At 37.1% G+C, this 17,630-nt stretch overlaps 1 protein-coding gene across 7 annotated transcripts in view; it reads right to left on the bottom strand.

The window, feature by feature from the left end:
• The window catches only part of Vps13b (vacuolar protein sorting 13 homolog B), a 683,809-nt gene that overhangs the window by 81,782 nt on the left and 584,397 nt on the right, over positions 1-17,630 (bottom strand). For 6 of the 7 annotated variants that reach the window (XM_063257835.1, XM_013143877.3, XM_003479878.5 and 3 more), the window contains 2 exons: positions 16,620-16,969; positions 10,689-10,850 (listed from right to left, as the gene is read on the bottom strand). In XM_063257835.1, coding sequence (XP_063113905.1) covers positions 10,689-10,850; positions 16,620-16,969 — 512 coding nt within the window. Of the gene's footprint in view, positions 1-526; positions 791-10,688; positions 10,851-16,619; positions 16,970-17,630 lie in introns of those variants that run through there. The other variant, XM_063257838.1, reaches the window with a different exon arrangement.

Below are 17,630 nucleotides of genomic sequence, written 5' to 3'. Positions count from 1 at the left end.
ATAGGCATTGTGGAAACATTACTTTATTAAAGCTTCCTACTCTACTCCTCCTTCCACCCTCAGAAAACACGTTCACACTCACCTTCCTTCTCTCCCTCTTTTCTCAGAGGAGGAGGAGGCTTTTGTGGTAAACTGTAAATGGTCACAAATCCTCTTCAGCAATTTCCTCAAGATCTAGTTCTCTGTCTTCGGGATCTGGCTTAACCTTGCAACTTGTTCTGCCAAATAGTATGTGGCAGAATGACACTATGCTAATTCTGAGCTTAGGTTCAAGAGGCCTTGTGATCTCTGCTTTTGTTCTTCTCAGATAATTTTACCATGTGAAGAAGCCCACTGAAGAGGCCACATAGAAGAGAACTGAGGCATCTGGAAATGGCCTGCCAACTATGATTCATGCAGGTGTGGCCATCCTAGAACACCCAGCACCAGCTGACATGCCAGTCGACAGTGGCCTCCTGAGGCAGTCCAGATGAGACCAGCTGAATGTTCAGTGAGAACTAAGATTACTAAACAACAGACTCAGGAATTAAGTCATTAAATTTTGGTTTATTAAGCAGCAATAGATACTGGAAATGAACGGCTTCCCATTCAAGATCAACCCTTTCATCTGTAATGTTGATTTGTTCCTCTTCTTCCCTTCTAAGGCCTTATGCCATGAATTATTCTTTCTCTATTTTACATCATAAATCTCTTTGTTCTTTATTTCTTCTCATATAAACATTCCTAAATTTCTTCCACTTAAAACCTTCCTTCAACCCTGCAGCTTTGTGTGGTTAGTATCCGAGTAAGACTAAAAAAAAAAAAAAAAAACAATCAGGCTCATCCTCCTTTTCTTATTTTTCATTCATTTCTTAACCCACTGTAGTTTGCCTTCTAATTCTCTGCTGAATATGCTTTCCTTAGGCCACCAATAATGTACAAATGCCAAATAAAATCATCTCCTCTTTCTGGTTCCTGAATCATTCCATTACTGATATTTCTATCCCTAAAAACACTTTCCTTTCTTGCCTGTTAAAACATCATTATGCCCTGATTTTCCAGCTATCTTAATTTTTTTTACCCTTCCTATTCCCTCTCAGTAGATGCCATTCCTTAGCCTAACTCACTCCTGTCTGCTCCTGTTCTACTATTGGCTCTTATGCAACTTCACCTCCAAGACTGCTCCAATGATCATTGCCTCCTGTTAACCGTGTCTTTGTGTAGTCTCCTCCATGTTGAGTAGTCCTGATCTATGTTACTACCAGGATGTTACAGAAATGATAACAAACGACTTCTTAGACTAAGTGATAAAAAACATTTCAGCTTCTATCTGTTTCATTTTGGATCATTTGACCTTTGTGAAGTTCAACTACCACATCATGAGAATATGGAGAGATCTTTGTTGTAAGGAGCTGAGGCCTCCTACCAACAGCCATGTGAGTATAGTATTTTGAAGTGGATTGTCTATACCAACAAAGCCTTCAAATGACAAGCTTCTGCTAATACCTTGATGGCAATCCTAGAACCATTCAGTTAAACATTTGAAATTTTTAACAGAAGTTTGAGACATAAATGTTTATTATTTTAGCTATTCAAATTTTGGGTAATTTGCTATATAGCAAACAGGTAACTAACACAGATTTTGGTATCAGCAAATGGGGTGGTACTCTAGTAAGAGCCTAAGATATTGGAGGGGCTTTAGAGCACAGAAGAGTGTACAAACTTGGAAGACTTGAAGAGAGGGTTAGGGAATGTCTAAGGTACATTAAAGAGATTATTAATAGACACTTGATGGTCTTAATGGAGGCTGCAGTGAGGAGAATGTCATTGTAAACAGGTAGAAAGGGGACTCTTGCCATGTACAAAAGTTCAGTGCACTACTACCTGTTGTAACACAGAGAACTGGAAATAGTTACTATACTTATGTGATCTCACTAAGATCTCCAGGTAATGCGTAAATGTCTTCTGGCTTCTACATGCTGCTTATATTAAAATCAGAGAGAGGAGATATTGAGATTAAAGAAAGACTTAAATAAAAAGGATCTAGAACTTCTTAGTTCTGAAAGATTCTAACTTTTTAAGATGGCAAATAATATTACAATCAACAAATGGTTTCTGGGAAAAGATCAAATCTAGGTTATTACCAACCAAGAAAACCAGGAGTAGAGATGACACAAACTTTGTGAAATCCTTTAAGACAGGGCTGGGAGTTTCGTGCAGTGGCTCAAGTGCTTGCCTGGTAAGCATGAGATCATGAGTTTAATCCCTGGTACCAAAAACAAAAAACAAACAAAAAAGAAGTAAATTTGAGCTTTAGAGAACTACTTAAACAAAAAGAGTTTAAGATATTGAGGGGTAATGGCCCTCAGCAGTGTCAGAAAAATCTTGAAATAGAAGGGTGTATGGGTGTGTGCAATACTGGGAATTGAACCTAGTGCTTTGCCTAGGCAAGAGCTCTACCACTGAGCCACATCATAGGCCTTTTGAGAAAAGGGTCTTTCTATGTAGGCTGGTCTTGAACTTGTGATCATTTGCCTCCTAACACATCACCATACAGGTAAGAAGGGCTCACCTTGAAGAGATCTGTGAGTACAATTTTGCCTAATACAGTGAACCTCAATAAAATGAAAAGGAGTCTGACAGAATTGTTGAAAGAATTAACACTGGGGAAGAGAACAAAATGTTAACAAGAAGCAACCCTGTGAACCAGTGCCAAGCCCAGGCCGCCACTGTCGGGGAAAGCCAGACGCCGGTCCATTCTGGTGTACAGGCTGGGAAGCTTGAAGAGCCACCCCCTACCTCAAGTAATTGGCTGATTCAGAGAAATACAGGCTGCAACGACAGCTACTGAGATGAATGCAATTTGATGCTTGTGGTATGTGGTGTTTTACTGACTTTGCGGGTCTAGGGCCAGTGGATTATCTATTTAGAGAAAAATGGTACACAGTGTGGCATCTATGGGCTCTCCTTCTGAAGGTGTAGCCATTGTTAATTCCCTATTATCTTGTTTTGAAGTCCTGTATCATTTTCATTGTTTTGTTGGGTTGAGTTTTACTGTTTTGTTTTGTTTGATGTCATTATATCTGATGGCACGAGCAGCTGTTTCAAAGATTGCAACATATATTATGGTAGGCATTTTGGATTTACTATTGTCATGTTTTAAAGTTCTTTATTGCATTCATTGTTTTGTTTTTCTTGGTTCTATTCTGTTCTGTTTGATGGCTACTATGTCTGAATGTATCTACAGCTATTTTTTTTTTTTTTTTTGTCTTTTTCTTTTTTATCAGTACCAGGGATTGAACTCACGACTGCCTGCTTGCAAGGCAGGCACTTATGCCGCTGAGCTAAATCCCCCACCTCTACAAGCTATTTTTAAGACATAAGAGGCATTATGGTAACCCTGTTGATTTTGTATTGTTTTGAAGTCCTGTGTCACTTACACTGGATTGTTTTGCTTGTTTTTTTTTTTTTAAAAAAGAATTAACATTGGGAGAGACACTGCCAACTTAAGACTGAGAAAGACAGAATACAAAATGAAGAGATCTTTGAATCTTGTAAGTTTCTGTCTGCAGAAAGTAGGTTTAGAAAACCATAAGGTACAAACAAAACCTACTTTTCATGAAAAACGATGGATGACTCAAAGGCTATAGTAAAACAGCCAAAGCCGAACACCCAAAATACTATTAAGCAAGACACATCCAGTATTTATCTGATTTCAGAACTTCTATGGACCAGCAACCCTAGGGTGTTTTCTGTCTTTTCCTTTCATTAAATGAGCACCTATGGTAGCTACCTATGCCTGTACCATCACTGGACAGTGTTCTGCAGCATTAGATCTCTGAGAAGGCCCTCTTTTAGTACTCTCGTTGAGCAATTCTTTTCTGATCCCACTGCTCCCTAGACACTGATGACATGCCATATTTATATCTCTAGGCCATGCTATTCTGTTGACTTTTATATCCAATTTGCCTATTCTCCATGTCCACCTGGATGTCTGTTAGGAAGACAAAAAAGAGAAAAAGAGAAACCTTGGCTACAGAGCCAAGTTATTTACTAGGCATTTTATAAATATTTTCCATAGAATATTCACAGCAGTTTTTTTTTTTTTTGTAGACTAGAAGACTGAAGTGTAAAATAGGGGACTGAAGTGCTAAGAAATTGAGAAACTGTCCAATTTTACACACCTAAGAAACCACAGTAGTGAAACTAAGGTGCTTGTGGCTTACTTTTGTACTTTTTCTAATAAATCATTCTTCCTGTACTTCAAAGCAACCTGAAACTCAGGGTGTCCTAGTCTATTGTGCACTCACACTATTCCGTCTCTAAAACATTGTGCTACATATTCTACTTTAACCCTGGATTAAAGTAAACTGCTATAACTTGTCCCAATTTTGAAATCTCAGAGTTAAACCAGATCCTGTTCCCCTCTAATCAGTAACAAAATCATGATTTTAACCTCCCACATATCTTTTAACCAGACTTTACCAGTCCAAATGTCTTAGCAATTTAAAGATGTTATTCCATGGTCTTAACGGCTGCGGAGAGACGTCCATAGAAATCCGAACTGTCATTTACCATTGACTATGGTGTGTTATTTTCCTCTGGATGTGTTTAAGATTTTCTTTTTTACTTTTGGTTTTTAGTAACTTCCTGATGATATGCCTGGTTCTGAATTCTTTGGATTTGCCTGATTTGGAGTTTATCTGAGCTTTCTGGGTTTGTTAGCTTCTATCTTTTATAAATTTGGAAAGCTTTCTGGAATTATTTATTTATTTTTGCCTAATTTTCTTCTTTTTTTTTTCATTTTGGAAATGCATCATTCATATGTTAGACATTTTCAATTTTCCTATGGTCCTGGTGATTTATTCATTTTGTCTGACTTTTTCTTTAGACTGAATGATTTCTATTGATATCTCCAAATTTATTAACTTTTTCTTTCTACCATGTTGCATCATATTTCTATCATTGAGTAATAAATTTGTACAAATTCAGGAGCTTATAACCACACCCGTTTATTCTCACAGTGACCATGGGTCAGGAGTCTGTAGGGTCTTACAAGACTGCAGATGAGCTGTCAGCTGTGCTGCACTCTTATCTGGATGCTCTCTTTGGGAAGAATCCACTTCTAAGTTTACTCAAGTTGTTGGCAGGAATTGTTCCCATGGTTTTAGGAGAATGGCTTTCACTTCCTACTGACTGCTGTTGGTAGCCACAGCTCTCTGTCCCACAGAAGTTGGAAGAGAGTATTTCTCTTTATGAAAATTTGAATCCCTTTTTTAAGGCTTTTATCTGATTAAATTAGGTCCACCCAGGACTTTCTCTTTTTAAATGCACGATTTTAATTACAACTCTAAAATCTTACCTTTGCCAGCTGCTCTTTAAATATGAGAATGCCAATTTTTACGTCACTTTGGAGTTGGCATCAATTTGTCTTTTCTTTGAAATTAAGCAATGTCATTTTTACTGTTTATGGTGCTGGGAATTGAACCTGTAGCCTTTGCAATTAGCTACATCTTCAGCTTCTGTTTTAGTTTTTTGAGACAGGGTCTTATGAAGTTGTCCCGGCTGAGCTTGAACTTGCTCTTCAGTCATTCAGAGTGCTGAGAGTAACATTTTTTCCCTTTAGACTCTTAACTACTAGGCAATTTTGAGTTATGTTTGAGACTCTGAATTCTCTTATGACAGTTCAAAGAGTGTTGACACTATTGATTTAACAGATAATTAACTTAGATGAAAACAGAAAACTCTCATATCTCCTGAGTAGATTTGTCCAGTTCTTTTTTTTTTTTCTTCTCAGTTCTTCAAGCTGCTTTCAGTTTGCTCCATGCATGTGTGGCTCAGCCAAGCAGTTGGGACAGATTTCATGTATTACAGTCCCATTTTATGGCTTTCCCTTTCTAAAGTTTTTTCCTCACTTTCTTGCAGCCTTGGTTGCTTGGGCTTTTCCCCTACTATCTCAACCAGAAAGATGACAGGCCACCCCTTCACTGCCATGATATTTGGCTTCAGGGAAAAGCCACAAAAAATGGAGACTTCACTCTGCAGAATACTTGTTCAATTTTGACTCTTTAAAATCTGCCTACCTTTGTTTAGTCGCCAGAGCCCACAGGTAGTTCTTTTGTTCTATTCAGAATTTATAACTGTTTTTTTTACAGAAAGATCAATTTAGTAGGCATTTACACCAGTGTAGCCTTCTGTTTGTTTTAGTTCAGTCATTAGTTGGTAGAGGTGGCATTGTATAGTGCTTCCTTGCTTCATGAATTTAATTTGTTCCTTGTTTCTGGCTGCAAACCAAATTAGGTGAAAACTGAATCAAATTCAATGATTAGGTTCAATGTTGACATATGGGGAAATTTGATTTGATTCTTGCCCAATTCAGTTTTTATCCAGAATTGCGAGAAGGAGTAAGATCATGAACGGAGGCACCACTGTATCTGGTTTGGCTAAAACAAAGCTCCCTTCAAATCTGAGCTGCATATAAATTCAAGCATCCAGTGTCTAGAGTCAATTGTATAATGTGAAACATTTCTTTGAAGATCAGACTGTTGGTGATTTTTGCTCTCATCCAATCTGATCTGAAGTGGAATATTTAAGTTTCTTATGGTGGCATCTCTGATTCTGTGCAGCTGAAAAAACACTCAACTATTCCTTTAAAAACAGTTTTATTCTTCCTCAGTTTGTTCAGGCAAGAAACGGTTGTGGGATATTCAGTGTTTCAAGTGATTCTGCCTCAAACATGTGTTAGAAACTATAAGGAGAGTGTATAATTTTTCAATCCTAAGAGGTTATTCAGCTCTGGATTTCTGGAATTGGTTGTTTCTATGTTTCTTCCTGTCCTACCGGGACTTAATGTTGTTAGCAACCTCCTGTGTGGTTTCTAAGATGTCTTGACCTCTTTGAAACCTTTCCAGGTGTTACTGCCACTTTCTTGATCTCTGCAATACAAGCTACACTGTTTAGTGAACTTAAGTTCTACGAACTTTAGAAATCCTCCCTGAGACTATGAAATGCCTAACACCCAAGGTAGCACAAACACACAGATACAAATGTCCCTAACCAAGTTAGCTGGGCAAAGCAGGGTATGACTTGTGAGCCTGAAAAAAGAACACTGTGCTCACTTGTGGGTCTCTGACTAGCTCCAGGTGCAGTTTGAAGCAAAGTGGTTAGTTTTTCTGAGCCTCAGATGTAACCTCTCATTAGAACACAGAACAATTTGCAATTGTGGATATAAGGAATTCCTTGAAGACCCTCTGGGCCCATTAAAGCATCTGGCTTTAGATGGTCTGCAAACATATTTCAATATATACTGATACAGCAAAGAGATACTGTTTTCTATAAATATTAGGTTTTAGCCTAAAGCAAATTGTTGCTCATCTTAAAATCTGCGTCCCGAGTATGCAGTTACAAATTTAAAAGAAAAAAAAAAGTTAACAGATATCTGTTTTACGCTTTCAGTTTGTAACTGAATGGTTCTTATTGTTTTTGGTAATATAGTTAAGATTCTGAAAGAGTTGATATTGAAAGAATCCTATATTAGTCTAGTTTTAGAATTGTGTGATGCCAAAACCCAGGAAAGCAAAACAATGCTGTGGAAATAAAACGTGAGAATTTTCAGCTTTTTCTCTCAAAACTATAGGGTCAGGGATCTGCAAACAGGCAAAAAATAGAATAGGGGCCTCATTAGGTCTTTTAGCTAATCCTGACCAGGATTTTAAAAAAATAAAAAAACAGCTTTACCAGAGAAATTCTCCTGGGAAGCAGGTCAAGGACTAGGGTAGAGAAAGAGGAAAGCCAGATAAAGAAAGGCACTAACTGGCTTTGGGAATTGTCCAAGAGACCAGAAAAAGAGCTGAAAGGCAAAACACAGAGAGAAAGCCAAGTGCACAAACTGTAAGTTGCCCTCAACTCCAACAGAATATAGGCGGAATGAGTGGGGAGGGAAGGAGAGTTAACTAACCCAAGCAGACTGCACTCACACCTGTGCATTAACATGTACATATACATGCATGTGTATTCTCACTGCAGTCACTATATAAAGTATAGGGTTATTATATAGAGTACGGTAGACACTCACATGCCCCCTTACTAAGTCCAAGTGAACCATGAATAAGGTACCCCCTTGCCAACTAGCCACCTATCCCAAAGAGAAGGCCATAAAAGTAGGTCAAGGACAAGTAAACAACTAGAAAGAAGCTTTACACAGACTGCTGGAAGAAATGGCATTAAAGAGAGATGCCTGGAAGCCAATCTAGTTATGGCAAGTTCCAGGTGTGTGTGCAGAAGGTCACTGACCCCCTATAAAAGCATCTGGGAATAAAGGGCCCACTGGTCTTCCATCTTTCTGGAGCCCCATCTTGATTCTTTCTTATCAGGGGAGCCTATGATCTCCTCCCCCCACCTTACTTTTCCTCTTTACAAATAAAGCATTTCCTTCTTATTAAACTTTCTTCCTCTAATTTTTTATTGGAACTGAGTTTATAATCCTGGTGGGCTACGTGGACAGCAGGGCAGCAGTGCTTGCCCCTGAGATGTGACATCTTTGGTTCCCTGATGAGGAGCCAGAAATGATAGAACCTTACAGCTTCACAGTTCTAATGGACAAATCATGATGCCAAAATCTAGGAGAGCAAGACAATGCTGTGGAAATAAAACTATGTATATAGAACTCAAAAGGTATGTCTCCTTATCTGTAAAACATGTATAACAAATACTACAAACACCACAGGGATGTTTGAAAATAAAAACTAGTAATACAATCAAAAAGGACTTGAAAATATGCAAACATACACAAATAAGAAAGTAGTAGTTGAGAGTGGTTGTCAATCCGTTTTTCCTATTGATCCCTTTCCTACCCAGAAACTATGTTTCCCCACACTCTTGGGCCAATGATTCTTATGATTCCACCTTCCCATCCTGGATCCACTGTCCAGGCAATCCTGAGAGTGATCCAGGGCTATGCACCTTCACATGACTGTGAGGAGGGTTTCCTCTGTTTTGTTTTTGTTGGCTAAGTCGTTGCTAAGTGTCTATGGGCAAAGTGGCTACAGGGATAGTGTACAACTAGCTACACATCAACACAGCTCTTCCAAGGGTCTCTCCTTGACACTCACAGTTCACATGCAATCACCATGGAAACCTTTAGATAATCTAAAAGGTTACACAGTAAGTCTTAACATGCCTTGGATTAGAGATGTGCAGGGTTTTCTTTCTTTCTTTTTTGGGTACTAGGGCTCAAACTCAGGATCTCACATTTGCCAAGGCAAGTGCTTATGCCACTGAGCTAAATCCCTGGCTCCTGGTTTTCTATCTTTTCTTTTTTTTTGGGGGGGGGTCTATATTTGTAAGTTTTTGTAATATATAAGAAAAACATAAGAAAAAGAAACAATTCTGAAACAAATACAGTGTCATTCATGCTACAAAGGGCAAACAATTTAAAACTTCTAATGTGGAAATTTCTCAAGAGGCAAATTAGAAAATAAGGGCATATGATTCACCCTAAAAATATGAGAGCAATATCGAACTGTATGACAAATTTTATGAGAACTTTTATTAAAACAAGATTTACTTAATGTCCTGTCAGATTCTGAATTAAATAAATATATGAAGATAAATATGACAATATATTTACCTTTCCAAATTTTATAAAACAACAGTGTGGAAATTTGATGAAAAAACAAAAAGTCAAATGTATGTACTGATAAAAGAAAGAGGAAGGGCTGGGGATTTAGCTCAGTGGCATAAGCGCCTGCCTTGCAAGCATGTAGTCCTGAGTTCAATCCCTGGTACCGATAAAAAGGAAAAAGGCAAAAAAAAAAAAAAAAAAAAAGAAAAAGGAAGACTGCAGCCTAAGCATAACACGTACTCTGAAGCTGGTCCATAGACCAGATGGAAAACTTGCTCTGTAATCTAATGGCTTTCTTTTAAGCACAAGCAGACAGTAGGTTGCCTTATTAGCCAGAATTTAGAAATACATTATTGAGAGCACTTCCTAGGATTTCTTTTATTCATTTAAGACCACATCTTGCATTTAATTCATTTTCGTATTACCCCTGCAGGGCACATCTTCTCTATTTCCATCTAAAATGACAGGAAAATGGAATTATACTTGGAAAACAGACAATCTTTGGTATATTTTTTCTCAGTGCTTCTTTGGGCCTAGTTTTTCATTGTGCTCAGAGCACCACAGATTTTAAGCTGTTCTTAGAGGACACAGGTTGTAGATTCCCTGTCTTGCATTCCTAATATCTAGCATGAACCTGGTACAGAATAAATGAATGAATAATGGTGCCCAACACATAATGCTTACTGTATACTGAGGACTAGTGTTATTAGTTCATTAAGTCTTCAAACCTAAACTATTTTAGGAACTATTTTATCTTCATCTATAGATGAGCAAACTGAAGCACAGAGAGTAAAGCATGATTCCACAAGCTAGTATCTAGACTTACATGCTTTGGTTCTGGAATCCAGTTCCTACCCAACACAACACATCCGGCTGCCCCACCAATACCCATGCTTAAACGGAAAATGCTCCATTTGAGGGGGAGCCCAGATGCACGGGATCCAACCTCTGAAGATTTCTGCATTTCCATCAGCTGTAGTACATCGCGTGGTTTCTTAGGAGACTTAAACAGGAAAAAAACTGGAGACAGGCATGCAAATGCAGAATGAATGAATCCCTAACCTTAACAACTGCTGTGTTCTCATACCTGTGGGGATTTGTGAGAGCGCCAGCTGTACTGGTGACTATGGAGACTTGCCAGGAGAATATTTTCATCGGTGTCCACCTGGCCAAACCGCAGTGTCTCCTGTGTGTCATTACAGATCACAAAATGGCTGAAGACCAACTCTTCTACCTCAGGGCATTTGTTCTGAAAGAGAAAGAATATGAAAGCCAACGTGTATCAGATTAATTGCAAGATGTTTGGCAGCTGTCTGCCCAGTGGCCATTGTTATAATACTGAAACTCTACAAGATCTGTTGTCATTAGCTCTGGTATACAAAGTATTCTGTATTTCCAGGATAAGCACAGAAATTACCTTAAAGAGATCATATATGTTCCAAGGACATGTTTTGATTTATGCAGAATAAATCATACACAGAGACAAGTAAAAGAAAAATGAGATCCTTTAAATTTATGTTTCTTAAAATGAATTAACATCCTACAAAAAGTGTTGTACTAGGTAGTGCACATTTTTGAGTAGAGTACTACAGGCTAGAATTACCATGTTCCTGGCCTCCTAAACTTGACAATCAAGACCAATTTACAAAGCCACAGTTTGTACCCTGCAGTAAGTAAAGATCATTTAGGTAATACATCCAGAGATCCCTTAAGGGGGTGGGCGCATGAGAGTGTGTGTAAATCTGCTCAGGGAGAGATGTAAATAAAACCATAACATTTCTTCTATTATGAAGAGACTGGACACACAAAACAGATCAACTCCAGAGTCAGTTTAAGTAACTTGCAGTTTTCAACAGAAATAATGTTAGTTGAAAAACTGTTTCTAGTATCTGTTTCAGCTAACAGTTATCAATCAGTTAATATCCTTTATTAATCAGCTAAGACTCAGCACATAAGTAATATGGTCCCCAGTTGACACCTTTTGATACCTTTTTCTCAGCCAAATGGGGTCTCTACTGGCTGCTGTTTTGTTATGGCAAAACATTAGCAAAATGGTAAGAGTAGTTCTGTGTTTATGCTTTTATCACCCTGGTTAAGTTATATTAGAAGCAATACAAAATATACTTTTGGTATAATAAAAGCGTAGCTAAATGATTAATTTGAGGATATAAGAAACAATCATAACTAGCTCATTAATTTGCAAATAGGAGAAAATAAGCAATGGATGATTCTCTAGTTGGCCTCTATTTCCTGGCCATGGATGTAAAGAATGCCACAATGTTACACTCTATTATTTAACTTTGTTGAGAGGAGGGAGAGTTAAGAAAGGCAGTTTAGGAGCACAGGGATTAAGAGGCATGATGCTGATGAGTCTATGAATAAAGGAACCTGGCACGTAGCTGGAGTGAAAACCAGACCTAGAAATTTACCAGGGAACAAAGTCACTTTGAGAAATAGAACCCACTCCTAGTCATGAAAAATCCCCCTAAAATGGCTGGGCAGTATTATTTGGCTGCAGGTAGTGAAGTTCTCCTGACATGCCTCATTCTTCTAGAAGCCTTTGGAGACTTCTAAGCCCTCTCTTTATTGTCCATGTATTCTCACTGAAACTCTCACTGTGGAGCTGAACCATGCTTGAAAGCCATAGTCATTACCAAAAAATAAAAACAAAAACAAAACAAAGAACCAAAAACAACAAAATAAAAACAAAAAAAATCCCCTCAAATTTGGCCGAGACCAAAGCACTTATAACCAACTATCTGTTTCTATCATAATGCCTTCTGGTGGGCTTCTGTGATTATTATACATGGATTCAATATTGCTTGCTGTTGGATTTTGGACATCTAGTCTTACCCAGACCCTGCCCAAACTCTGGCTATATCTCAAGTTACTTTCCCTTTGCTGATGTCTGTGCAGGACATCCTATTTCTAAAAGCCTCTTCCTCCTCCTCCCCCATTATCATGGCATTTTTCAATTTATTCAACATGTCAAGCTGCTTCCCGCCTTGTCCCATTCCATCTTCTGGGAACACTTTCCCTTTAACTTTTGCTTGACCAACTTAATTCTGCTTAGCTTTCAGGTTCCTGTGGTGGGCTACTTCCTCAGCTGAGCATTCTAAGATCTTCAGATCATACCAAAATCTATTCTCTTATAATTACATGACACTTCAAAGTTCCTGAACCAATAGCCTTCATCATTAGACTCCGTGCTGAAAAAAGCATGAATTGTATCTGTATCATTCACAATTTTATCTCTAGTACTCAAGTCCTGACATACAAGTATTCAGTAAACACTTTGGATGCAAAGATTAAGCATCTAAGATTAACGTTATCTTATATAACATATAAGGTTCACTGTATTAAAAATATATAAAGTATTCATTTAAAAATCTCTTAATGTCACACTTGTCAATACCTGCTATTAACACTTTGATGAATTTTCTTTAAGAAATTGTTTTCTCTTCTGAATGCCTTGCTTATCCAATTCTACCTTATATATTTATCTACAAACCTCTAATCAAACTGGAGCAATAGCATATAATTAGTTTTGATGAGATTTTTCCATTTACCCCTACATAATCAACATAAACAGTTCTTTTTATAAACATTTCTCTCTCCTCTCCATCCAAGAGTACAAACATGAAGGAAAGGATATGATTCCAATCTCCCACTTAGTTACACATCCTGAGATTAAAACTCAGTTTTCATAATGAATTGGGATCAATCTCAACATAAAGGTTAAGTTGCCAGATGGCGCTTGAGTAGAAAAAAATCATATTACTTTCCTCATCTCTAAAAACTGGCCTTTAATAAATGATGAGGGTTTAAGGAAAAAATGTAAATTAAAGAACACAAGGGGCTTGTTTACATTTTTCTAAAGAATACTTAAAGTCCTCAGGGAACTGTTTTTCTACTGTTCCTTCATCTGTGGAGTTCATTATAACTAATAAGTTTAAACATTTCTTGGAATGTTTTAAATTTTCTGTAAATTATTAAAAAGTTCATACACATTTAATGTGCCATCCTATATGCTGAGCCTTAGAATGCACACTAGGATTTATAGTTAAAAGGTGGCTTATTTTCCTTTAAGTTTTATGGCATATTGTACAGGCATTTGCAATTAAGCAGAAATACTGTTTTGGTATAAGGGAATATAATCTTGATTTACAAAAAGATCCTTAAATTTTATACAAACCTACAAATGTGGCACAGGATATAATTGCAACTGAAAGTGGTATTTGGGGCCCTAAATCTGATTTCATATAATAGTTATTATTTATAAAAGAGAGAAGAAAACCTAAAGCCAGAGAAATCAGACACAGATGAAGGGTTCTGTTAATATTGGACTTATGACCCACAGGTGAAAGGCCAAACTGCCTCATGCTTCAACAGTCTGGTCCATCTATACCGGGTGAGAATGACTAGCTCCTGATATGAATCTGATCAAAGGATGTGAAGAACTCAAATCACTTATCTTGTTTATGAAATTCATTCTTCTCTTGACAAAAATTATATTGTATTTAAGCATTATACACACAATAAAATCCAAATGTGGGAAATGAAACTCCCTAAAGAGGATAAACCACATTCATAGTACGTTGAAAACAATGAACTTAATAAACCTCTACCAGTGCATTTCAATGTCAAATGTTCTATAATTTCAAAGTAGTTTTGTATTTACTTTAGAATACACAGGGTTAGATGCCTACCACATTAAAACTTGGTGGCAAGTACATTTGACATGGGAGGAAACAAGAAAATTACAGCAACAATTACCGAAGTATATCCTCTTGTGGCTCATGTTAACATTGCCAAATCCCTTTATAAATCAGAACCAACTATTCATAGAATGTACCTGTCAGCAATATGCTACGTGACATATGGCTCTACTTAATCAAATATACAATTCCTTAAAAAAAAAGAAAAACTCAGAATATTCCTTCAAGGCATTGTGTTAGCCAGTCAGTCATTCACACTCTGATGTGGTTTAAAATATTTAAATATTTATGTACCATATTTTATTTATATGTATAGCTGTGTCTAAGAGAATATTTTTACCAAGAGGAAACTGATATTTGTGAAGGCCATTTCACAGTAGTTGCTACACATGAGTCCTCTTATAATGGTTCTGATAGCAAGACAAAAATATCCTTGGTTTAAATGCTCTATCAATGACTCTTTTATATTTTTCTAGGTTTGTTTTTTATTAAATGCATTGTTCAAAATATGACCAAAAAACTCCCAGAAATTGGAGCCATGGAAGTTTTTTTCACATTGCTATTTGAACCAGCTGCAAAGATTTAGATCACACTAGCTCTTATTTTACGCATGTCCTTTGCAACAAGAAAACCATGGAATGCCCTTAAAAAAGATTTTAAAAATATAAAACAGATGTGTTATCTTCTCTCCCTTTGCTATTGTAGTACCATGTTAGGTAATTAATTCCTTAGTCTTGTATAAGGCTTCATGCATATAAAGCAAACATTAAATTTTATATCCATAAAGTTTAATTCTACAAAAATTCTTAGAGAACTAAAAATTCTTTTTTAGTATTATTTATTCAAATAAACAATTATTTCCATAATAATTCTTGTTATTCTCGTAAAAATATCCCCTCCCCAATTTTTTACGTATTTCTGTAAAAATTCTTAAGCTGGCAAACTAAAGCTCCTCCCCTCTCCTTTGGTGTCCCCGTCTCGGACAGGGGTCAGTATAGTAGGCAGGCCCATTCCTTCTGTGGAGCCAGTGCCACAGAAGAGTACATTAAAATCAACATGGTATAGGGAAATATTTCAGCTTAAATGGCAACCAAACATGATGGGAAGGCAATAAAACATTGAAAGTCAGAAGTATGGAGGTAGAAATGATTTGTTATTAAAATGCTGAACATATCATCATCCAGACATTCTATGAAATTACTTCCATGACAGTAAAAATAGTTTTCCTATTCTCTTTTATACTTTTGTAGTACTGGGGTTGAAACCAGATTCTCTGCACTGAGCTACATTTTCAATACCTCCCTTTTCTTCAGGTGTTTTGTTTTGTTTTCGTCCTGGAGATACACTAATCTACATTCCTATCCCTTGTTAGTACATAATGTTTATATTCCTTGTGGGGAATTGGTACATGCAGATAATACATCTTAATTCCTTTTTCTGATCCCCTTTCCCTTTCCTTTTTCCTCCCCTCCGTTCATCTCTAGATCCCTTTCCTTTTTTTTTTTTTGTACCAGGAATCATTCCCAGGGCCTTGCTCTTGCCAGGCAAGTGCTGTGCTGCTGAGCTACATTCCTATCTCTCCAACCCCTTTTTAAAACAGGGTCTAAGTTGTTATGTTGTCCTTGAATGTAATCCTTCTGCCTCAGCCTGGCAGAGTGCTGGGATTACAGCCATGTGCCATCATGCCTAGCTAGGTTTCCCATTTTAAATGTGCCACCTAGCATAGACTTTACTTTGTCCTTTTAATATGGATAATTTCTGATAAAATATACAACTAAAAATTATTAGTCAAGAGTCCATAACCTAAAAATCTGTATCTAGTACTTTTTAGCAAATCAAAAATGTAGAATGATGGTAAATGAAAAGACTAGGACTATATTGTGCTCAAAGATTCCATCTCCTTGTTTTTTTTGTTTGAGAAGCTGGAATGCTTATTATCAGAAAGGTTACAAGTTCTTCATTTCTGTGATGGATACTCATATATAGCTAAGTTGACACTTTAGCAAGCTAAAGCCATATTACTAAGAAAAAATTTCTGTAATTATGTGACTTTCCACATAGGTTTAGTAGACAGTCATAAAAATGTGGGCATGGTCTCTGATGCATGTATAGAGAACCCATATTCTCCGAAGTTTAACAAAGACAACATGCATCACTTTCCCCATGCAGAGGCCTTGCATGTTATGTTGCCTATCAAATTTTTCATTCTCTCCCATTTTTGTTTGTGCTTAATGTATAACACATAGTAGCTAATAAAATGTCTTCACAGCCAACTGTACAGTGCTGTGAAATGTGCATACCTGCTGCCAAGCTTGTACTGCAGTGTTCAGAGAATGAACCACATGCTGTCCAAAGTTTGCAGACACAGAATCCACTCTCATGGTGCACTCAAGCAGCTTTCCCCCGACACTGCTGGAAACTGCAATCTGTCCTGAGATGCTGAAGGGTTTTACCACACTTTGCATTGTGACATTTCTGCATTCTAAAAGCTTACAGTCAGCGTGAGCTGAGAACCGGATTTCCTGGCAGACAGAACCATTATTCCACTGTCGAAGATACACGTGTGGTTCTCTGAAGGAAATAATCATGTATTCTAGTTCAGACGGTACATTTCTGTCAGAAATGAATGGCTGTAGGTATTGCGGTGAAGCTGTTAAAAAACATGCAAAACAGCAATTAAGATGAGACAAAACTTTATGGAAATAAAGAGTGAGAGTACATTTAAAAATTATTCACTTTGGGGGATTTTTTGCTTTGTTTTTTAGATAAGGTTTCACTATGTAGTTTAGAATGGCCTTGAACTCATTATGTAGTCCAGGATGGCTTTAAATTCATGGTGATCCTCTGGCCTCTGCTTCCCAAGTGCTAGGATTACAGGTGTGCAACATGGGTGGCTTTTTTTTTTTTTTTTTTTGAGACAGGATCTTGCTATGTAGTTCAGACTAGCCTTGAACTCACTACGTGGCCAAGGCTGGTCACTTTTTGGTTGCTGAATTTTATTTAATGAATTCAAACATTTTCTTAAACATCAAAATTCAAAGGTTACTTTCACTTTTACAGAAAAAATTTGATCACAAAAGATAAATAAAACAGGCAAGTATCTAAATCTCTGATCAACTGTATCTCAAAAAATAAGTATCACTTAAAGAGATTTAGAAAAAGCAAGATTTTAACAGCAGTTATGCTTGGTTTTAGTCTGAAATTTTCTCCTTCTTCTATTATATGCAGGTTGACTATTTAACACCTAAGTCAAAATGTAATAGCTAGGAAAGATTCATATAGAACATGATACTTCAGAAATAACTGTTCTT

This window comes from Cavia porcellus, unplaced genomic scaffold, assembly GCF_034190915.1.
Source record: "Cavia porcellus strain 051 isolate PalLab524CR breed Dunkin Hartley unplaced genomic scaffold, mCavPor4.1 scaffold_10, whole genome shotgun sequence".
NCBI classification, from domain to species: domain Eukaryota; kingdom Metazoa; phylum Chordata; class Mammalia; order Rodentia; family Caviidae; genus Cavia; species Cavia porcellus.
Note: the sequence above shows the minus strand (reverse complement) of the source record. Positions and strands in the feature narration are given on the sequence as shown.